The sequence below is a fragment of the Neoarius graeffei genome, chromosome 25, assembly GCF_027579695.1.
Source record: "Neoarius graeffei isolate fNeoGra1 chromosome 25, fNeoGra1.pri, whole genome shotgun sequence".
Classification (NCBI taxonomy): Eukaryota; Metazoa; Chordata; class Actinopteri; order Siluriformes; family Ariidae; genus Neoarius; species Neoarius graeffei.
The window spans coordinates 51,461,851-51,486,563 of NC_083593.1; the positions used below are offsets into that span (position 1 = coordinate 51,461,851).

The following is a 24,713-nucleotide window of genomic DNA, read 5'->3' on the forward strand; positions in this document are numbered from 1 at the left end:
TACGTCAAGGCCTCCGCCATATTGGAAAGGTCTTCAAATGACTATGCTGAATACATTTGCTTTCTTGCAAAAAAAAGTCAAAAATAATTTTGACCCCTCAGTTACTTCAAATAAAAAATAAAGTGTACATAGTAAATTGAAACCAGATAAATGCATATAAATGAATTTTGCGTTTGAGAAAAAATTTGAATTTTGAATAAAATAAAAGCATAATCATTAAGTTTACATTAGATTAAACTTTATTTGTCATAAGTTGACTAAATTTTAAAAAATAATACGTTTGGTTTTTTCGACACCTTTTATTCAGTTTACGGTCATTGTGCTCTTAAATGTTCCGGCCTGTCCTGTGGTTGTTACGGAAACGTAAAAGACTTCTCAACTATCCAATCCAGGAGTTGACCGTGATGACTAGCTAACCAATCACAGAGCAAGAGGCGGGGCTGTCTACAAATACGGGTGCGGAAAAAACGCACAGAAGGAAGGCCAGTCAGTAGTTATCCAGAGAGCCGGAAGCGATTTGGCAGCTTTATAGAAGTTGATTGGCTGGTGATAGGTGAAAAAACACGCCCAACAAATGTTTTGTTGTGTCTCAATAGTGCCTCTTGTGGTTAAAATCGGTAACGACATTACAGTTTTGTGTTTTTTTTAAATAAATTCATGTTAAAACAAATTTTAAAAAACGTAAAAATGTGGACTCAGTATAAATATAAACTTTTTTGCAACACGGATTTTTTTTTTAAAAAAAGCCACATTTCTTTTTTTTCCACACATTTTAAGTGCATATTAAAAATAAGAGAAAAAATGAAGGCCGTTTCGTTCCAGAATCGATTATGAATTTGATTCAGGGAGTTGGAGTCGATTCCCAGAGTTGATTCAGCAGAATAGTTTCTCGATTCCCGAAGCTAAAACGTTCTTGTAAATAATCCGTGTAAGAGTAAATAAGTAAATAACACACTGTTATGATTGACAGGGATCAAATCAGGATTATTTAGATATTTTAAAACATTTTCCCATTGGATTAGATAACTGAGATTTAAAAAAAAACCTGTTTCCTCTTATATGTATGTTTTTAAATTAATTTTCTTGCTTGTTTACTTGTTTTCCTTTTTTTTCTATCCATGGGCATCTTTAACTACAACATTTCCTACATAATTTATTTTCAATTTTGCATTATAACTTATTTATACGAGACTTTTTAAAAAAAATAAGATTGTTCCCTTTGATAATTTCTCTGTTCTTCCCTATATTTAATAGGATGCTGATGTTGCCATAAATTTAGACAATTTAGTCCTAGTACATGGAGAACAAATATCGAATAGATATAGAATATATTAGTACAGAATATAGAGTCATATAAATATTACTGTAAGACAGGCATCCAGCTTTAATGATTTCAAATTGTTTCTAAGATGAACTTAATTTTATTCATATTACATACATTTTATATTATATTTCGCTCTTGGTTTTTATTTGTATAATTTCCATTCATATTATTTGATAGATATGATTATATATGTGCAGGACCTGTCTGAAAAACACCATGGTGATGAGAGCCTCCCGTATAAACACTGTTATAAATACATCAAAAATAAAAAGTTATTCAAACAGATACAAAAACAGTGACAGAGCAACATTTCAAGCCAACTCATGTAAATTATATAAATTATATAAATATAAATAACATTTATTAATTAAAAATACTAGCACAGTATATTATAGTACAATATATATATATATTTTTTTTTCGTTCTCCAGGCCGCTAGGTGGCAGCACACGCTTGAATACAGTTCCGTACAAATCATAGAGAAAGTGTTGTGCTTGTTGGTGTTTGCTTTTGTTTAGTAATATTAGCGACTTTTGTGTTTTACAGATATGTAAAGTGTATAAATTAGACTGTTAGAGAATTGTTAAATGTTTAATTTAGTTGTAAATAAGTTTCAGTGAGCGGTGTGTGGAGTGGGAGAGGAAATTTCAGCCTGGTTAGTTTTAGCATCGCAGAGTTTCTTCCTCCAGTGGAATTCCAGGTGAGAAACAAAATTAATCTTATAATTAATTTCATATTAATTCATATCATTTAATTAGGAAGCATTTTTTTTAATGTATGTTATATGTATGCTGTTGTTGGGTAGATAAAGACTAGCAGTTCAGTTCACCTCTATTATACACTTTGACGTGCTTGGAAAAAATATCTAGTGGGAAAAGTATTTTAAAACAAGTTGAATAGAGTCACTTAAAAATAGATAAATAAACCGAATCCAGCAATTAATCGCTGATATTCTTGCCTGTTTTCTTTTTGTTGAATGAAATGAACGCAAATCAGGCTTCATCTAATTAAACATGTATGTATGCGCATATTTAAATGTGTTGATTTGCATATTAAATCTACGAAAAGCAAAAAAGTAGTCCTTTTCATTGTTAATAGTAGACCTAAGATGTTTATTTCACTGTGAAGACAGAAAACCTGTTAGAAAACACTTGTTGAATGAACCAAGAAATTACTATGTGCTTTTTACATTTTCAGTATGAACTGTGATACTGCCTTGTACCTTGGTCAGGTCTTCATCTGTCTTGCGACGGGTCTGCCTGCTCACAATCTCTTAATCGTTATTTGGCGGAACGTAGGATTCGGTGCCATTTAGTTGAATCCAATGCACAGCTTCCCCATGGCAATATCGTAATCCTGTCCTAGATACAGCTCAAGATCGTTACCCAGTGTCTTCAGGATGTTTAGTCTTGGGCGTCCAATACTTCTAGAGCCATGGGTGAGAACTCAGTCTAGCAGGAATTTTGGGAGCCTGCCATCTGACATTCGTGCCACACGCCCAAAGTAAATGAGACGGCAGTAGCTTATGCTGATTCCCAGGCCACAGCAACCAGTTCTCCTTCTTATCTCAAGGTTCGAAAAATGATCATGGGTAGAACCATACCTTTAGGATTCTACACAGACAATTATGAGGACAGACAGGAGGAGTATAGGAGCCTGGTGAGGGACTTGGCTGTGTGGTGCAACAGGAATCATCTGCAGCTCAACACCTCGAAGATCAAGGAGCTGGTCATTGACTTTGGGAGGTCCGGACCAAAGGTCACAACCAGTTCTGATCGAAGAAGTCGAGGTGGAGGCTGTGGATTCCTACAAGTACCTCGGGCTGTGGCTGGACAGCAAGCTGGACTGGACTTGTAACACCAATCACTTATACAGGAAGGGACAGAGCAGGCTATTGAGGTTTTTCACCTGACGTCACAGGGTCACGTGACGCCCCGGTGTCCGCCATTTTGAAGGTCAAGCTAACTAATGTCAACGGAGCCAGTGTAAATAGCTGCCGGAGCACGCTCCGGCTTGCTCCCCCTCAAATTAAGCAGCGCGCTCCGGCTTGCTCCCCCTCAAATTAAGCAGCACGCTCCGGCTTGCTCCCGGAGTGCTCCGGCTGAGGTTCTGGAGCGCGCTCCGGCAGCTATTTACACTGGATCCGGTGTAAATAGCTGCTGGATCATAATTACAGTAAACTAGTAAATACAGTAAAGGAAAAACTTGAGGCTGAAAGGTTTTAACAGTCATCCAAATGACTGAATGTAAACATTGCTACAGTAACATACTAGCATATGTTGTTGACATTAGCTAGTGCTAACAGCTAGCTGCTAGTACACTGCTACAACTACACCGACCCTAATAATACAGTTCTTGGTCATTGCCTGGTAACAGCAAATTTATAACGGGCCATGTCTCAACAGACTAAGAAGTTATTTCAATGACATTTAATAACATTTTGTTTATCCTGAGGACCGAAAGTAAATGAAAATGTGAACAAACCTTAGCTGTAATAAGATGGCGACCACCGGCTCCAGGGACGACCCGCTGATGTAGGCATGTTACCCAGCCTGACACAAAATATTTGTAGGCATCCAAACTCTTATACGCTTTCAGATCAATACCTGTGTATGGCGATGGGTTTTTAACGACATAGGTATACAGATCATGTGGGCCGAAGTCAGGTAAAGACGAGGGCTTCGTGTACTTCCGTACGTCAGTGAACAATCCTGGTGGAAGCAGGTAAACGTCGTTCTCTAAGCCTGTTAACCTCAATTTTTGCAAATACCTCTCCCTCTGCTCGCCCTGTAAATGCCCTACGTCGCTGGATAGTGAAGGTGTTTTCTGCATCTCGCTCCTTTTTCTTTTATGTTTTTCGTTTGTCGCCTTCCTCGCATTCAAACTGATTCGAGCCGTGAAGTCCAAAATGGCAGCCTCACATGACTTGGTCACGTGGGTGAAAAACCTCAATACTTCCTTAGGAGGCTGTGGTCCTTTAACATCTGCAGGAAACTCCTATGGATGTTCTATCAGTCTGTGGTCGCCGGTGTCCTGTTTTACACCGTGGTGTGCTGGGGGGGCAGCACATCCAAGAAGGACACATCTAGGCTGGACAAACTGATCAGGCGGGCCGGCTCTGTGGTCGGCATGAAGCTGGACTCTCTGGTGACGGTGGCAGAGAAGAGGTCTATGGACAAACTGTTGAACATCATGGACGATGCCAGTCACCCTCTGCACACCGTCATCAGCAACCAGAGGAGCCTGTTCAGTGACAGAATGCTCCTTCCCAAGTGCAGGACGAACAGACTTAAAAACTCCTTTGTCCCTCACGCCATCAGACTGTACAACTCCTCTCTGGGGGGGAGGAGGGGTAACAGGAGGACAGAGGACGGGAAGGAGCAGTAGCCTAGCCTGACAATGTGCAATATAAAGTTCAATATCTTTCCTGCTGCACCCCCCTTTTTTTTCTTCCCCTCTCTCTCTCTCCCCCCTTCCTCTCTTCCCCATATCTTATTCTTTTATATTTGTATATGTAAATACTTAATTTTTTTTTTATTTATCTAGAAGTTTTCTCTGTTTCTTTTCTCTGTTTATCTGTAATGATGCTGCTGGAATCTTAATTTCCCTGAGGGAACCCGCCCAAAGGGATCATCTCATCTCATTATCTGTAGCCGCTTTATCCTGTTCTCCAGGGTCGCAGGCAAGCTGGAGCCTATCCCAGCTGACTACGGGCGAAAGGCGGGGTACACCCTGGACAAGTCACCAGGTCATCACAGGGCTGACACATAGACACAGACAACCATTCACACTCACATTCACACCTACGCTCAATTTAGAGTCACCAGTTAACCTAACCTGCATGTCTTTGGACTGTGGGGGAAACTGGAGCACCCGGAGGAAACCTACGGGGAGAACATGCAAACTCTGCACAGAAAGGCCCTCGCCGGCCACGGGGCTCGAACCCGGACCTTCTTGCTGTGAGGCGACAGCGCTAACCACTACACCACCGTGCCGCCCCCAAAGGGATCAATAAAGTCTAATCTAATGATGGAAGGCATCCAGTTGATGTAACTGCTAAGTCCAACGAATATTAACATTTTTTTAAACAAATTTCTCTTTAACATACTTCTCAAAAGGTATAGGAATGAAATTTCATGATGCACAAACCATGATTTTTTTGGTTCTGAATATAGAAAATGGTGCAGTTTAAAAAAAAAAACAAAACCCATCCAGTGAGCAGCAGCTCTGTGGACAGAAACACCTTGTCGATGAGAGAGATCAACGGAGAAGAGCCAGACTGCTCTGAACTGACAGAAAGGCGACAGTAACTCACATAACCGCTCTGTACACTTGTGGTGAGCAGAAAAGCCTCTCAGAATGCACAAGATATCAAACCTCGAGGCTGATGACATTCCTGCTACAACAGCAGAAGACCACCGTGTCGGATTCCAGTTCTATCAGCCAAGAACAGAAAGCTGAGACTGGAAAAATCTAGCCTGGTCTGATGAATCTTGGTTTTGCTGAGGCTCACAGATGGTAGGGTCAGAATTTGGCACCAAGAGCACGAATCCATGGACCTGACCTGCCTTGGGTCAACAGTCCAGCCTGGTGGTGGTGGTGGTGTAATGGTATGGGGAATTTTTTTTTTTTTTTTTTTTAAGTGCACTTTGGGTCTGTTAACACCAATCAGTCCTCAGTTAAATGCAGCAGTCTATTTGAATATCGTTGATGACTATTGCCCCTTTTCCACCAAAGCAGTTCCAGGGCTGGTTCGGGGCCAGTGCTTAGTTTGGAACCGGGTTTTCTGTTTCCACTGACAAAGAACTGGCTCTGGGGCCAGAAAAACCGGTTCCAGGCTAGCACCAACTCTCTGCTGGGCCAGAGGAAAGAACCGCTTACGTCAGCGGGGAGGCGGAGTTGTTAAGACCAACAACAATAACAAGACCGCGAAAGATCTCCATTTTTAAGCGACGAGAAGCAGCAGCTGTACAAACGCGAAGTCATCCATTATTATTATTGTTGTTGTTGTTGTTGTTGCTGCTTCTTCCGTGTTGTTTTTGCTTTGATATTCGCGCCAAGGTTTATGCAAACGTAGCGACGTAACTGACGTATACAGCGACGTAATGACGTGGCTTCCCTTAGCACCGTGAGCTATGGAAAAGCAAACTGGTTCTCAGCTGGCTCGCAAGTTGAACGAGTTGTGAACCAGCACCAGCACTGGCCCCGAACCAGCCCTGGAACTGATTTGGTGGATAAGGGGTATATGATCATCCCTTCATAGCCACAGTTTACCATCTTCTAACTGTTACTTCCAGCATGATAGTGCACCATGTCACAAATCACTTCCCAGTCACTGGATCGGAATCCGATAGAACATCTTGGGGAGGTGATAGAACAAAGTATGAAAGTGCTCCTGAAAAGTCTGTATGATGCAGTCATGCCAACATGGAAGGGGTGTGTGTTGCATATGTGACAGATATGGATTTCTAGTTTTCCACAGTTGTCTGTAAAATGTTCATAAACTCCCGACGTGTGTCCACGTTCCTATGTACATCATGAATCTCGTACTATTGAACTTTGATCACAGGAGCTCAGTGATCCTGAAACTGGTCACTGTGAGTTCAGATGTTGTCACTGAAATCGTAAAAGTGCTCTTGTGTGATAAATTCTTGCGCGGTACACTCGTATCCACTCACAGGTGTGTTGGCGGTGTGTGTTTTCAGCAGGTCGGAGAAGGATGGGGTCGCTCGGGAGTCGTTTCCAAGCCTCTCCCCACCGCCTCAGCGAGACGCCGCAACCCCGCTGCGCAGGAAGCGCACACACCTGTGAGTGCAAGAAGAGGAAACGAAGCTCACGCTACGAGTGTGACAGTGAACCAGACGAAGAGGACAGTCTGCTGGACACACCGTGCAGGTCTCTCTGTCTCTCTCACACACACACAACTGGTAAATTGTCAACGGTATACCATCATCGAAAGCGATATTAAAGGGATAGTTCGGGATTTTTGACATGAATCTGTATGGCATCCCCATCAATAGTGTCGTGCAAACACACTGACTTACCCCTGACAGCATCCTGCGAGTCCGGTTTTGGTCCAGACGAAAGTAGTCCGGCAAGTTTGTTGGGGTCACAAAAGTAAAACGTTTTTCGTCTCAAAACAGTATGTGTTCAAAAGAGTGATATATTTGCATCACAAAACCGTTGGCAAATAAAAAGTCAGACCTCGAAATCGCTTGGCACTATTTTCTCTCCCTTCTTATCACTGCGCGCTACCGCCAGGTGACAGCCACGGCTGTTTCATTCATTGTTTACCGCTAGCAAAGTTAGCGACAACATGTCTGACTACGACAGCGACGTTGAAAACATTGACTTCATCTCACAGCCAAAGGGATATCTTTATGAACCCGAATATACAGATGAAGAAATTCGCCAGGTGGAGTTAGAACGGGCAGAGAGAGAAAGGGTGGACAGAAAAGTGGAAGAAGGTGAAGCTGGAGCCGCAGCTCGTTAGCGCCGCTGATCTGAACTCCTAATCATTGCCAAACAATGGGAAAGGTGTTGATTCCTGCGCAGATGTCAACATGACAGCGCGCAGTGATACCGAGGGAGACAAAATATAGCGCCAAATAATTGCGAGGTCTGACTTTTTATTTGGCAACGGTTTTGTGATGCAAATATATCACTCTTTTGAACACATACTGTTTTGAGAAGAAAAACGTTTTACTTTCGTGACCCCAACAAACTTGCCGGACCGCTTTCGTCTGGACAAGAACTGGACTCGCAGGATGCTGTCGGGGGTAAGTCAGTGTGTTTGTACGACACTGTTGACGGGGATGCCATACAGATTCATGTCAAAAATCCCGAACTATTGCTTTAACATTTCTGTACGATTATGTGCAAATGTTTGCACACCCTTAACATTCTTAATGCATATAGTTTCACAGATTTTTAACGAATTAATACCTGATCTAAATTTTGGTATGAGTTACTCTTCCTCTTGCTTTGTCTTTGCTTTCCCTGACTGGGCTGAACCAGGAAGAAGCTGAAGAGCACGTCGAAGTACATCTATCAGACACTGTTCCTGAACGGCGAGAACAGCGACATCCGTATCTGTGCGCTCGGCCAGGATTGGAACCTGCACAAAGTTTACCTGTGTCAGGTAGCGTGCACTCTTCACCCTGTGTTACTAACACGACAACACCGCTGTTGAATTTTTCATTCGGATCAGTCAGAAGCTTTTGATTTCTTTCCTAGAACAGCAACTCTGACAGTAGTGCAGCTACAGATCACAGGTTTATATTCATACACTCGTTCTGATTCGTTGTTGTTTCTGTAGTAACAATTTGCACGTGTAATCACTGACATTGGCATTTCTCTGTGAGGAGGCATTTATTTATTTATCATTAATGTAAGGAGTTTGCAGTGTCAGTGCTTTGACAGGTTGAAGTAACTTTAATGCAACTATAAATGCATAAATTGTTGTGAATAAATTATTAAAAATTGTAATGGTTGATAACTCACGATGAAATAAGTAAAGAATAACACACTTCAGGGTGGTAACAGTAATTCTGCTTCATCACACCACTCGCAGGTTATTTTCCTAAAACTGCACACCCCAGGAGTGATGTACAGTACAGTACAAAAGTCTTAGGCACATGTGAAGAAATGCTGTCGACCAAAAATGGCTTAAAAAATAATGAAATGAAATGTTTCAACATTAAAAAATACAGTAAACAGTAAGCCATAATAAATGAAACAGTCGATATTTGGTGTGAGACGACCCTTTGCTTTATTTATTTATTTATTTCAGGGCTCGAAATTCGCGGTGGTCTGGTCGCCCAAGGCGACTTAATTTGTCATTTGGCGGGTAATTCCTGTCACTAGGCAGCCCGGCTGGCTAGTTGAAAATAAAAAAATATATATGAAGCGAAGATTCAGACTAGGGCTGTGCGATATATTGAATATACTTGATATATCTCCGAAAATTGTGTGTGAGATACATATAATTATTATATTGTAACTATCGAGTATTTTATGGTCATCTGCCGACTTGCGTTTGTTTCGTGTTTGTTGCATTTGTTTAAAACCTTTTCCGGTGGTTTTCTCCCTGTCCCTCAGGCAGTAACGTGAGAGGCTGCCTAAGGGAAAAAAAAAAACAATAACATCACACACTCGCCAACCAATCCCGGGCGACATCTCGGTGCTGAAAGGAACTTGCGGGAAGATTTCCTAGTTTCGGTTTACAGCGCTGACTCAGTTCTTGGAATCGCTGGTGTTGCATAGGCTACCGTGTAAGCTCTGTCAATTTCAGCGACAAATTAAAAGCGGACGAATTGGTTCCTAAAAGAACTAGTAAGGGGTCAGTCATCTGGCATTTTTTTGGATATCGTGAGGAGGACGTGGAACAGCAAATGGCAATTTGTAAAGTGTGCAAAAAAAAAAAACAGTATCAAAATACTTGGGTCTTGAAATAAATGCACATTAGTCATGAACAATGGTAACTACTCTCTCGTGTTATTTTTGACAGAAGTAAAATTCATACATGAACAAATTTTGGCGAGTTGATTTTCTGTTTGGCGAGTTACTTTGGAAGGTGACTAGTCCGGCTGGCTGGTGAAAAAATATATGAATTTCAAGCCTTGTGTGTATGTGTGTGTGTGTGTATATATATATATATATATATGAGTGATTCCACGCTTATGGGTACTGAAATGGGGACATGAACTTATTCACCTAAAACCATTTCTTTTTTTACCATCAGGTCACAAAACATGTAATCTTTAATGAATGATATGTTAAAAGATAACTTTAATTTTCTGAGATGTAATAAAAACATATTTATATGTCAAAGTCAAGCCTATGAGTTCCAAAATGATGTCGGTTACATTACTTCTGTTACGACTGTCCATCTCGCGTCTGTTACAAATGAATTATAATCTAGCTATATACCATGTTAATCTTATTGAAAGAATGTGTATGTTTATTCTACTACACATGTTTATTAATTATATTTGCTAAAACATCACCTTCCTATGTTTCAAAAAGTAATTCTACATTGTTAAAATTGAGAATCTATATGTCCACAACGCTTCTGTTACGTTCTGACTTTGGCATATAAATATGTTTTTATTACATCTCAGAAAATTAAAGTTATCTTTTAACATATCATTCATTAAAGATTACATGTTTTGTGACCTGATGGTAAAAAAAAGAAATGGTTTTAGGTGAATTTTTAAAAATAAGTTCATGTCCCCATTTCAGTACCCATAAGCGTGGAATCACTCTCATATATATATATATATATATATATATATATATATATATATATATATATATATATATATATATATTAGTAGTGCAGTTTTATGCGGAAATGCGCTGTAGGAGCATCTTCCAGAACCAGCCACAGTTCTTCTGGACACTTTGACTATCACATTCACTTCTTAGTTTTGCACCAAAACCCAGTAGCCTTCATTATGGTTTCTTTTTTTAATCTGAAAAGTGCTCTCTTAGGGAATATGCTGCTCAGATATGAACTTTTTTTTTTCTGTAGCATTTAATTTTGTGCTGGGGAAAAAAAAAACCGAACTTTTGGTACTCTAAAATGTTTTTGTAATGTTTAGACTCGATAATGTAGAAGTCATAAAATAGAAATTTATAACGAAGTTTGTATAAAAAAGAAAAAATAGGAAGCTGAAGACTTGTGCACAATACTGTATATTCCTTACTTAATCCACTAATCTAATGAAAATGGAGCAGTCTGGTTAGTGTTAAGTTAGATATCTGTGTAGTATGTTAGTCGATCATGTGAATTAATCCCAAATGTCAGTCCAAATAATCCTGGAGTCATTTCTGTGATTAATCTTCACTACAAGAGCTGATTGTGCTTAGTTATTAGCTCATCCAGCCAACAGGCAACGAACTTATGCCATCATGTGCTGTCCGTCGTCCACATTTCACAGGAATCTCTTCTTCTCTCTCAATTTTTCACCGAGTTTTTTTTTTTTTTTTTTAATTCTTTTTGACAGGAAGGTAGGTCTGCCTGTGGTGCATATACAGTGGGGCAAAAAAGTATTTAGTCAGTCACCAATTGTGCAAGTTCTCCCACTTAAGAAGATGAGAGAGGCCTGTAATTTTCATCATAGGTATACCTCAACTATGAGAGACAAAATGAGAAAAAAAATCCAGAAAATCACATTGTCTGATTTTTAAAGAATTTATTTGCAAATTATGGTGGAAAATAAGTATTTGGTCAATAACAAAAGTTCATCTCAATACTTTGTTATATACCGTTTGTTGGCAATGACAGAGGTCAAATGTTTTCTGTAAGTCTTCACAAGGTTTTCACAAACTGTTGCTGGTATTTTGGCCCATTCCTCCATGCAGATCTCCTCTAGAGCAGTGATGTTTTGGGGCTGTCACTGGGCAACACGGACTTTCAACTCCCTCCAAAGATTTTCTATGGGGTTGAGATCTGGAGACTGGCTAGGCCACTCCAGGACCTTGAAATGCTTCTTACGAAGCCACTCCTTCGTTGCCCGGGCGGTGTGTTTGGGATCATTGTCATGCTGAAAGACCCAGCCACGTTTCATCTTCAATGCCCTTGCTGATAGAAGGAGGTTTTCACTCAAAATCTCACGATACATGGCCCCATTCGTTCTTTCCTTTACACAGATCAGTCGTCCTGGTCCCTTTGCAGAAAAACAGCCCCAAAGCATGATGTTTCCACCCCCATGCTTCACAGTAGGTATGGTGTTCTTTGGATGCAACTCAGCATTCTTTCTCCTCCAAACACGACAAGTTGAGTTTTTACCAAAAAGTTCTATTTTGGTTTCATCTGACCATATGACATTCTCCCAATCCTCTTCTGGATCATCCAAATGCTCTCTAGCAAACTTCAGACGGGCCTGGACATGTACTGGCTTAAGCAGGGGGACACGTCTGGCACTGCAGGATTTGAGTCCCTGGCGGCGTAGTGTGTTACTGATGGTAGCCTTTGTTACTTTGGTCCCAGCTCTCTGCAGGTCATTCACTAGGTCCCCCCGTGTGGTTCTGGGATTTTTGCTCACCGTTCTTGTGATCACTTTGACCCCACAGGGTGAGATCTTGCGTGGAGCCCCAGATCGAGGGAGATTATCAGTGGTCTTGTATGTCTTCCATTTTCTAATAATTGCTCCCACAGTTGATTTCTTCACACCAAGCTGCTTACCTATTGCAGATTCAGTCTTCCCAGCCTGGTGCAGGTCTACAATTTTGTTTCTGGTGTCCTTTGACAGCTCTTTGGTCTTGGCCATAGTGGAGTTTGGAGTGTGACTGTTTGAGGTTGTGGACAGGTGTCTTTTATACTGATAAGTTCAAGCAGGTGCCATTAATACAGGTAACGAGTGGAGGACAGAGGAGCCTCTTAAAGAAGTTGCAGGTCTGTGAGAGCCAGAAATCTTGCTTGTTTGTAGGTGACCAAATATTTATTTTACCGAGGAATTTACCAATTAATTTATTAAAAATCCTACAATGTGATTTCCTGGATTCTTTCTCCCCATTCTGTCTCTCATAGTTGAAGTGTACCTATGATGAAAATTACAGGCCTCTCTCATCTTTTTAAGTGGGAGAACTTGCACAATTGGTGGCTGACTAAATACTTTTTTGCCCCACTGTAACATCTACACAGAGTTGCATAATTGCAATTAATAATGAAGATATGAAGTAATTAATCAATCCCTAACGAGCAGTTTCCACACACATCGCTTCTTCTCCCTCAATTCTTCACCGACTTTGATTCTTTCTGGCATGAAGGTAGGGGTACCTCGGGTGCATAGAACTTCTACCCAGATTTGCTTAATTACAATTATTAATGAAGTTATGGACTAATTAAGCCTTAATGAGCAGTTAGACAAAAATCGCTTCTCAGTCAATTCCTCACCGTTTTGGATTCTTTCTGGTAAATAGGTCGGTGTTCCTAGGGTGGATATTACTTCTATATATAGCTTGCAACATTTATTGCACAAGGTGGCCCACTTTAGATCGTTCCTTCTGGACTAGACAGGGCCGGAGTGAGCTACGCTGTCTTTAACAGTCTCGTTCTTTTATCAAAGCTAAATACAGAGTGAACAAAAAAGGGCTCATGGTTGAAGCTCGATCCCAAATGGGACACTACGACTGAAGTCTGTTTACAGTTAAAAATGCCAACCATCAATCAGGAGAAGCCACACGTTAACTATCGGGAGCATCCGTACGGAAATGTTCAGCTATCGTGATATGAAAATGGAAGATTGGTGCACGTCTTCACATTCCAAATTGCCATAATGAAGTTTTAATTCCTTGTGTCTGGGTTTTGTTTTTTTTTAATAATCTCCCAGTCATCCTCCTTATTGTTCTCTGTGCAGTCGGGATACTTCTCCAGCATGTTCAGTGGCTCCTGGAAGGAATCCAACATGATGGTCATCCAGTTGGAGATTCCGGATCAGAATATCGACACAGAAGGTGTGTGTGTGAGAAAGTGGAAGAAGACGCTACACTGTGTGTGTTTTTATATTTTACACAGTCGCCTCTCTCTGCTCGGTCAGTGCTGAATCAGGAAGCTGGATTTTGTGTGTGTGTGTGTAGCTCTGCAGGTGGTGTTCGGCTCCCTCTACAGAGACGATGTTCTGATCAAACCCAGCCGAGTTGTCAGTATCCTGGCTGCCGCCTGCATGCTCCAGCTGGTCAGTGCACTTTATTTCAGCAGGAAGGGAAGATTTTTCATGCATTTAATACATAAATATGAACACCATTCCACGTCCCCGTACTGAATTTGGTTCCCCTTCTTGCATAGGTGCGAAACAGGGATGCAGTTCAACAGTCATTCTAATGTCTCTGTTTAGAACTGATTTGTAGCCACACTGTACCACACAGCGAGTTCCCAGTGTAGTGCAGAGGATCAGTCTGTTAAATTTTCTATATCATTTCACACACACGCACTCGGCTATGGACCGAAACATCCAGTCAGAGAGCGTCTGGTAGTCATGAGGCGGTCTCAGTCCGCTTCCAAGTGAACGAAACTGATTCAACTCTGAATCGACTCCCCTGCAGGGTGTGAGCTGGACATGCCATGTGTTTGGGCCCGCCCCCCCCCTTGTGGACGTGTCACAAGCTGCTAGATTGAGTCAGAAACTGAGCTATAGCACAGAGCCATGGGGGGAAAAACTAGATCTACTGCACCAAATATTTTTAAATATACTGTATTTATTACTTGTTCTGTGTTTGGGATATATACTGTACACACAGCACTGTGCAAAAGTCTTAGGCACATGTAAAGAAATGCTGTCGACCAAAAATGGCTTTAAGAAAATAATCTAGTGTTTACACTGTTTATATTGTCTGAGTGTTTAGTCTGTCTAGTTCTTATCTAGTGTTTATACTGTTTATTTATACTGTTTATAGTGTTTGTTTGTTTGTTTTTTAAATATTCTATTTTTATTTTTATTTATTGCATTGCCTGTTTGCACCGTGGGTCAGAGAGGACTGAAATTTAATCTGTGCTGTATGTCGAGCATGTATAGCATATTTGACAATAAAGTTGACTTGACTAATGAAATGAAATGTTTCAACATTAAAAAAAAAATACTATAAACAGTAATCAGTAAGCCATAATAAATTAAACAAAGTCAACCAAAACCCAGTAGCCTTCATCATGTTTTCTTTTTTAATCTGGAAATTGCTCTCTTATGGAATATGCTGCTCAGATACAATTTTTTTTTTTTTCCTGTAACATTTAATTTTGTGCTGGAAAACGAACGTTTGGAACTCTAAAAATGCTTTTGTAATGTTTTGACTCGATAATGTAGAAGTCATAAAATAGAAATCTATAACAAAGTTTGTATGAAACTAGATAGAACTCGACGCCAATGGCGTCGATGGGATGCCTCCGCCCGGTAGACTACACGCCTTATTAAGTTGTGATTTGGGGATGGACATTTGACCTCACAGTAATCTTGACCTGGTGAAATTACTTGTATCAGCCTTGGAGATATTGTGTTCACAAGGTTTTCGGACAGACATTTGACCTCACAGTGACCTTGACCTTAGACCTTTTGATCTCAAAATCTAATCAGTTCATGTTTGTCCCAAAGCGCACAAATGGTGAAAGTTTGGTGAAATTCCTTTCATTAGTCTTTGAGATATCGCGTTCACAAGGTTTCGGGACGGACAACCCGAAAACATAATGCCTCCTGCACCTTGCGGTAGTGGAGGCATAAAAAAAAAAACGGGGCCTAAGACTTTTGCACAGTTGTGTGTGTGTATATATAACATTTTTATTGATTCATTTATTTATTTTACGCCATTTTGATTGGCTGAGCAAACTGCAAATAACTGCCTGCAAATCATGGTCTGCTCGTGCACCGTTACTTCACACTTTTGTATTTTGAGTTCTGTGAGATGCAAACAAAACAGTAAATCCATCTGATTTCCTTATTGTTTACTCGTCATGCAAACTTTATAATCAGTATTTCAAAAAATAATAATAATTTTAATGATAGAATGATTGATTACAGAACTGTTTTCACAAAATATCGTGATTTGTTAGTCTCCGCTTTGAGCATCGGCAGATAATTGCTGTTTGCTCGCCCCTAACAAATCACGATATTTTGTGAAAACCGAGTTCAATGATTGCTTATTATATCTCGTCTGACACCAAACCAAATTATAAACGAACCGAAGGGATAAATTTCACTCTGATTCAGACTCGGAAAATTGTCTAATAGGTATGAAAATGAAAGTGCCCTTGAACAGGGTTTTGATGTTTGTTTGCCTTTCCTCCAAGCAGGAGAATTTTAAAATAATATTCCACTGTCTATAGCGATCATGAGTTGGTTGTTAGCTTTCTAAAGACTAAGTTGTTGTGCCATGACATCATTTATAATCTGTGTGTGTGTAGGACGGACTAATCCAGCAGTGTGGTGAAACCATGAAGGAGAACATCAATGTGAAGACGGTGTGTGGCTTCTACGCCGCTGCTAATATGTATGGCCTGGACTCTGTCACGAAGAAGTCAGTTTTGGATTTGGGGGTTTTTTTTGTTTGTTTGTTTTTTCCGTTATGGGTGACTTTTTCTACATGGCATTATGATCCGAGTGCGTGTGCTTTTACAGGTGTTTGGAGTGGCTTCTCAATAACCTGATGACCCATCAAAATGTGGACCTGATGAAGGAGCTGGGGTATCTGTCCCTCTCTTTAATTCACACATTGCTACCTTGATGAAGTATTCCCCATGTTTAACTTTTCTGCGTTTTATGAAGGGTCGAGATAATCGAGCAGCTGATTCGCTCATCGGATCTTTTTGTCATGCAAGTGGAGATGGACGTGTACACCGCACTGAAGAAGGTTCGTCTGTCCTGATGTTGACGAGCAAATGAGTCATATTTGTGTTATTTAATCACCCTTTCTCTGCTTTGTGATCATACAGTGGATGTTCCTGCAGCTCAACCCGTCGTGGGATGGTCCCATCAAGCAGCTTCTTGTCGATGCAGATACGTGGCTCTGTAAAAGAAGAAGCGGTACGTTTGCACTCACACACCTCACCACTTGAAAGTCCGTCTGCTTAGAAGAAAATTGAATTATTTGTAGTTTTCCTATAAATCATTATTTTATGCGTTGGGTTCAGCTAAAGCTTGTAATCTGATCTAAAAACCATTGGAAAACCAACTTGGGAAGATTTTCTTAACTGCAAGTTGAGGATCTGCAGGGCTCGACGTTAACTTTTTTTTTTAATCCAGTCGGACAAGCAGTAAGATTTTTCACTTGTCCTGATCATAACCTTTTTATTCCTATGTACTTACTAGTTCAGTGAAATGAAAGTGGTTAAAAAAATTATCACAAAGCAGATAATTGTGTTAGATAGTTATGATAATCGTTATGCTTTAATGATATATAATTTTTCAATAAAACTCTAACTGTAACAGCAAATAAAGCCTATCAGTGCCCCATGATGGTGCGTGTGTTGTTCTAACCCATTACCTGATCCACAGTTTTAAGAGGTAAACTCACCCAAATTCAAAGCTTCTGCAGGAAATAAAGTTACAGCTTGATTAATCCAGTAAAACTTGAAGTATAAATTAATTTAAAGAAATGAAACGCAAAAAAAAAATCCCAAATTGGACATAAGAGGGACAGAATCGCGTTGTGAATGAAGAAAAACTGAGTTTGGCACTGTCGAAAAATTCCCCTGAAATATTTTACGACATTTGTGATGGTTAATATGAACCGTAAAAAAGAAAAATACAATAAATGTCTGAATAAAATGCAGATTCACCACATGTATTTATTTTATTGAGGTGTTTGTTTGTTTGCCATTTCTCCAATTTCAATTAATTCAAAGTCTAATCTATAATTAGATATTACGACGTGGTTATTTTCACGCGCGCACACCCACACACCTGCTGTACTCAGCTAGAGTGACCATGTTGCACTGTTTGTGTGTGTGATGTGTGTATACAGTGCCTTGGAAAAAGTATTCATACCCCTTGAACTTTTTCACATTTTTCCACCTTACAACCACGAACTTAAGTTTTTTATTGAGATTTTATGTGATAGACCAACAAAGAGTAGCACATAATTGTGAAGTGAAACGAAAATGATAAATAGTCTTCAAAAATGTAAATAAATAAAAATCTGAAAAATGTGGTGTGCATTAGTATTCAGCCCCCTGTACTCTGATACCTCTAAATACAATCCAGTGCAATCAATTGCCTTCAGAAGTCATCTAATTAGTTAATAGAGTCCTACTGTGTGTAATTTACTCTCGGCATAAATACACTTGTTCTGTGAAGGCCTCAGTGGTTTGTTAGAGAACACTGAAGAACAAACGGCATCATGAAGACCAAAGAACTCACCAGACAGGTCAGGGATAAAGTTCTGGAGAAGTTTAAAACAGGGTTAGGTTATAAAAAAAAATCCCAAGCTCTGAACATCTCAAGAAGCACTGTTCAATCCATCATTCAAAAATGGAAAAAGTATGGCATAACTGCAAACCTACCGAGACATGGCCGTCCACCTAAACTGACAGAGCGAGCAAGGAGAGCACTGGTCAGAGAAGCAGCCAAGAGGCCCATGATCACTCTGGAGGAGTGAAATCCACAGCTCAGGTGGGAGAATCTGTGCACAGGACAACTATAAGTCGTACTCTCCACAAATCTGGCCTTTTTGGAAGAGTGGCAAGAAGAAAGCCATTGTTGAAAGACAGGCATAAGAAGCCATGTAGGGGACACAGCAAACATGTGGAAGAAGGTGCTTTGGTCAGATGAGACCAAAGTTGAACTTTTTGGCCTAAACGCAAAGCGCTACGTGTGGCGGAAAACTAACACTGCTCATCACCCTGCACACACCATCCCCACTGTGAAACATGGTGGTGGCAGCAGCATCATGCTATGGGGATGCTTTTCTTCAGCAGGGACAGGGAAGCTGGTTGGAGTTGATGGGAAGATAAATACAGGGCAATCCTGGAAGAAAACCTGTTGGAGGCTGCAAAAGACTTGAGACTGGGAAGGAGATTCACCTTCCAGCAAGACAATGACCCTAAACATACAGCCAGAGCTACAACGGAATGGTTTAGATCAAAGAATATTCATGTGTTAGAATGGCCCAGTCAAAGTCCAGACCTAAATCCCATTGAGCATCTGTGGCAAGACTTGAAAATTGCTGTTCACAGATGCTCTCCATCCAATCTGGCTGAGCTTGAGCTATTTTGCAAAGAAGAATGGGCAAAAATTTCAGTGTCTAGATGTGCAAAGCTGGTAGAGACATAGCACAAAAGACTTGCAGCTGTAATTGCAGCAAAAGGTGGCTCTACAAAGGATTGACGCAGGGGGGGCTGAATACTAATGCACATCACGTTTTTCAGATTTTTATTTGTTTAAAATTTTGAAGACCATTTATCATTTTCGTTTCACTTCACAATTACGTGCTACTCTGTGTTGGTCTATCACATAAAATCTCAATAAAAACTTTTAAGTTCGTGGTTGTAAGGTGGAAAAATGTGAAAAAGTTCAAGGGGTATGAATACTTTTTCAAGGCACTGTGTATATATAATGAAACTCTCAATTTGCACTTCTGGTATTGAATTTGTAAATATGATTTTGAAATGTTTGGTGTCCGTGCTGCATTTGTTTCACAAAATAACACTCAACACAACAGTGATGATCCATCATCGTACTAAAATACATAAATATGTTGTTTGTGACATTTTAAAAGACTTGTGTTGTAATCCCACGAGCGATAATTAACCCTAATGCTTTAGATCTCATTATCCGTAGTTTCGGCGTATACGCAAAAACAGTGCTACAGCCATATGGTTTACTGAGTTCAGAAGGTACGTTCAAGTCCTCTCTCCTTGCTTGTTCGTGAGCTTTTGGTGCACAGACTTGGACAAGCTTTGATGAAGGAGTCCATGTCTTTTCCCAATCAAACATGATCCGAGATTGAACAGCCCCCTTTCGGATTGGGTCAAACCGCTTCATTTTCCAAAATGTTCACCTTTTAAAACTGTGACTTAGCACCCCCTGCTGGTCAGGTCTAGTTTTGATTTTGTCTTGTGAGTGCTGCTGGGGTTCAAATCTGATAAAGCAGGAAATTGGTTATCAGTACTCAAAATACAGCACTTTACATTTGTTATAAAAAGTACAATTTAAGTATCAAGCGCTTTCAAGTTTTCTACATCACTTTACAAGCAAATCTAATCTTTGCACAGCCATATAGGAGAGCAGCAGCAGTTTTACTTTATTTATAGATTTTTGAGTCTGAGATCCGTTTCCAGACCAGTCCGTTTCTCACTCACCCTGTTGGTTCTGCTACAGAGCTGGGAGAGGAGGAGCCGTTTCTGTGCACGGAGCAGGGCTCTCCTTTTAGCCCCGTCTTCAGACACATCCGCCTGCAGTACATCATAAACGACCTGGCCTCAGCCCGCATCCTCGAGAGGGATAACATCATTCCACCAGGTAAGATCCCTGCACTCGGATTACAGCAGCTTCATAATAATCTCACCTTCAGGTACAAACGGATCAGGTTTTAATCGGCTATGAGTTATTAAGCACCTGGTGTTTATTTTGTCCTTCCTCATGGTTCAAGTTCGCCAAAACCTGAGTTATTCATCTGACTATCAGTAACAGTTTTGTAATATCAGTTCCCGAGGATGTAAATGACCTCCTGCTGCTGTTCTCTCTGCTCTTATTTTAAGACTGGTTGTCCAAGATATACAAGCAGCAGTGGTTCGCTATGCTTCGAACAGAGCATGAGAATGACAACGGGTGAGTGGGATCAATCCCGAAACGTTAAGTCAGAACGGGGTGGGATTTCACAGATTGGTCTGATTAGCAAGAAAAGTTAATTGGACAGAGAACTTCACTTACCAAAATGCACGTTTCTCAGTCAAGGCTCTTGACAAGCTAACTTGACGTCACATCAAGGCAGAGACCCGCTATATTAGATTTTAATGTCTGATTTGTCTTATTTCTATGTGCCCATGCATGTGTTAGACCCCAAGAGGCCAATAAGGAGGAATTTGAGCAGAACAGCATGCGCTGCGGTCGAAAGCTGAACAAAGATGGAGATGTAAGTCTGTGAGTTATTACAATGTCGTGTCGAGAGTTGAAGTGAAGTAACTGGAGAATCTCGTCCTCAGTACTGCTGGAGATGGACAGGTTTTAATTACGGCTTTGATCTGCTGGTCACCTACACCAACCGCTTCATCGTGTTTAAGAGGAATACACTCAGTCAGCCGTGCGGGGGCGCGGTCAGCTTACAGCCACGACGACACCTTGCTTTCAGGTAATAACGTACTCGGGTCAAAATTTGACTCCATTGTAGCTTTTCACTTTTCACTGACATACTTTTTTTTTTTTTTTTTTAATTCTAATTAGTGCCAATATTTATGACAAAGTTTTGCAATCGGAAGATGAATCATGGCATAATCCGAACATGTGATCATCCTTCATAAGTAGGGAGTTGAGACAGAAATTTGAAGTATGACCAAGAGATGTAAAACTGATAAATTATAACTCGTTGACGTTTGTTTTTTTTTTGTTTGTTTGTTTGTTTGTTAAATCAGGCAGATTGTTCCAATGGATCAGTGGTTTTTTATTTTATTTTATTTTATTAAAGAAGAAAGATGCTAATTCTGGGAATAAAGCTATATTTTTGAAGACATTTTCTGTGCTGCATTGTTTTTCCCTGCACAATCCAGGCTTTTTTTTTTTTCTCCTTACTTCAGTGTATAATTAATGAGCCTAATTAGCATAAAATTATCTAATTTCCATATGGTTTATGAGGATTAATGGGAATATTGATAGGTTTTCTTTTTATTTTATTGCTCCAATAGTATCTGGAAGTTTCTGTGGGCGGCACGGTGGTGTAGTGGTTAGCGCTGTCGCCTCACAGCAAGAAGGTCCGGGTTCAAGCCCTCTGACCGGCGAGGGCCTTTCTGTGCGGAGTTTGCATGTTCTCCCCGTGTCCGTGTGGGTTTCCTCCGGATGCTCCGGTTTCCCCCACAGTCCAAAGACATGCAGGTTAGGTTAACTGGTGACTCTAAATTGACCGTAGGTGTGAATGTGAGTGTGAATGGTTGTCTGTGTCTATGTGTCAGCCCTGTGATGACCTGGCGACTTGTCCAGGGTGAACCCCGCCTTTCACCCGTAGTCAGCTGGGATAGGCTCCAGCTCGCCTGCGACCCTGTAGAACAGGATAAAGCGGCTAGAGATAATGAGATGAGATGAGTTTCTGTGGGACATGAACATCTTTAAAGTGTCTCACCCAGCTAATTTGCATATATCATATAATTTGCATACATGCATTAATTGGGCCTAAATGATGTAGGGAAAAAAAATATTATATTCTGCCAGTAAGTTTGGCTGAAAGTGCTTTCATTTGCCAAACCATGCTTCTTGCAGTCATTTAAAATGTGGCTATAAACACCATAAAAGAAATATGCATATTAGCATCTTTTAACCTCATTTGCATATAACTGACTATTCTGAAACGAGGGGTGCTGGTGTTAAGAAGCGCAAAACCCTTGTCCCTCAGTTTAAGTAATTAAAATGAAAACACCATAATGGGCGCAAAAGATCATAGCTGTCTCGCTACGTATGCTTTTTTTTTTTTTTTTTTTTTAAATGTAGATCACGCAACTTGCCTGCAGATTTGTTACAAGTTTTCCGAGACTCGCTGACTGTTCAGAAATCTTGCTGCGAAATAAATAATGTTCCATTTTGACAAGGTTGAAGGAACCACTGTTGGAGTCATCTGTCAGTTAACGGTATACTTTAAGTCACCTCAATCTCATTGCCTCAAAGTTGAGATTAGTTTAACGCAGGACCCGCCCACTTCGCGGCCCCAACAGTTATTTCACTGGTCATTGCTAGAAGGCCCTGAATTTCATTGACTTCCCATGATCTCTGATTGCCACATGACTGCTAGTCTCTTCCCCTTGCTGGCGTATTTCCCCTTTATGATGGAGCAGTCTAGTTGAAACTGGTTGCTGGTGATCAACAGGAGACTCTTTAGCAATAATTATAAATGTGATCCTGTTGTGAAGGGTGCTTGGACCCCTATGATCGCTGCTTGTGGCGATGTTTGTTGCAATATTGGTGTTTCCCCTCTCTCACTCTCTCTCCTTGTTGGACAGGTTACGGCTCGCGTCATTCGACAGCTGCGGCAAACTGATTTGCAGCCGATCTACAGGCTATCAGCTGCTCACTCTGGAAAAAGATCAGGTTTGTCACATACACACACTCACTTCTCGGGTAAAGTCCACACTTCAAATACTATACGATAGCATTCTTATTCATACCAGAACAGACATAGAAACTGCACTAAAGTGTTGGTGAGAGGAAATTTTTTGCATCCAGGCTAATAACCTGCTTAGCGTGCTAATAAGCTAATTATTGTTTGTAGAAATCTAACGGAGGACGTTATGCTAAAGACATGAGCTCCAGCTCCATGCGTGTTACTAACGGTCATTTGAAATGTTTTGTGTAAAACATTTCAAATTGTACATGGTGTACAACCTTCTGGATGCTTGCAATGCATTATGGGTAATACACACAGCCCTCAGCTTTATCAGAAAAGCACGTTTTGAACACAAAATAAAAATAGGAGGCGCTGAAAATCTCAGGGAAAATCGACATCAGCGTTCAGCATGTTATTGCATCATAAAACATGAGCCAATCAAGTTCAGTATGCAAATGTAGGCCAAGCAGCAATGATTTTGCAGATCATGTGTTGATTTGAGGGGATTTCTAATTTGCATATTCATTAAAGATGGGTGTCAGTTTAATGAAGTTTGTCGTTCACTCAAGTAGTTTGTTAAAACACTAAACGGAAACTTCGTGCTGTGTGTGTGTAGGAGTACATGGTGATGAACCTGGACAGCCGTCTCTTGTCTTTCCCACTCTACGTCTGCTGTAACTTCCTGTACACTTCCCCCTCCCCGGAACGGCGGGCCGAGACCGGCGAATCAGAAAGCAGCGCTCGCAGCAAATCATGACCATCCGGCCAATCAGTTCCATCCTGATCTTGTGACATCATTTCCTACCATTCGCTCAATTTTTAGCATCAGTTTTCTAAATCTTGCGTGTATATTATTTTTATTATTTTTAAATTTTTTTTTTAAGTGTATACAGGTTGTATTAATTTGTTTTATTTGACTTTTATATTTATTTCCGAGTTTCGGTTTTGGTATAATTAAACCCTAAACAAACCACAGACGGTGAGTGCATGTTACAGTTTGACGACTTCTGTTGTTGAAATTAGTTTTGTATGAAGTTAACCATTATATTCTTGTGTCTGTTCATATTGTATTTGGCTCTGAGTTTGCCAGACATTCCTTATTTATTATTCAGTGTTTTTGTACTGGTTAAAAAAAGAAAAGAAACTGGTGCTGCCTTTGTGTTTTCTTATATATAGAGGTTGCGTTTTCTTCCAGTGCAGCTCTACTCCAAATTACAGACATCACTTCTGTAAAAAAAAAATTGCCATTTTCATATTTTCTGTTATTCTGTAATATATTATTTTATTACATTTTATTACATTGTGAATATGTATACATGATGAATGTATCTTGGTTTAAATGTAAATGATGTGTACAATACGGACCAAAATAACATCGTTATTCAGACATGAAGAGCAAATCAGTGCTGGCTGATATGTAATCAGACAAGAGCTTAATCCATAAAAAAAAATAACAATAATAAAATTATGAAATACTGGTGCTTTGAATCAGCTTCTTCAACACCTCATCCCTGTTTGGATTCAGTTTTCAAAGATTGACCTTATGTAACCAATTTTTATTTGTATTCCATACAGGAATAATACTCGCCTTATTAAAACACAGGGATAAACCAAAAAAAAAAACCAAACCCACAGCTGTACTTATTCTGCATCA

General features: G+C 40.2%; 1 protein-coding gene across 2 annotated transcripts; it reads left to right on the forward strand.

Moving 5' to 3' along the window:
• The first annotated feature begins 1,792 nt into the window (after positions 1 to 1,792).
• gmcl1 (germ cell-less, spermatogenesis associated) lies at positions 1,793 to 24,539 on the forward strand. Of its 2 annotated transcripts, none has more exons than XM_060908376.1 (15): positions 1,793 to 2,024; positions 7,030 to 7,219; positions 8,342 to 8,465; positions 13,690 to 13,786; positions 13,910 to 14,007; positions 16,221 to 16,333; positions 16,435 to 16,500; positions 16,582 to 16,666; positions 16,749 to 16,839; positions 20,134 to 20,274; positions 20,514 to 20,583; positions 20,812 to 20,887; positions 20,958 to 21,103; positions 22,956 to 23,043; positions 23,676 to 24,539. In XM_060908376.1, the coding sequence occupies exons 2-15, from the start codon at positions 7,044 to 7,046 to the stop codon at positions 23,814 to 23,816; spliced, it is 1,512 nt and encodes a 503-aa protein (XP_060764359.1). In that variant the 5' UTR covers positions 1,793 to 2,024; positions 7,030 to 7,043; the 3' UTR covers positions 23,817 to 24,539. The 2 variants fall into 2 exon arrangements, with proteins under 2 accessions (XP_060764359.1, XP_060764360.1); XM_060908377.1 differs by having other exon boundaries at positions 7,033 to 7,219.
• The last annotated feature ends 174 nt before the right edge of the window (positions 24,540 to 24,713 follow it).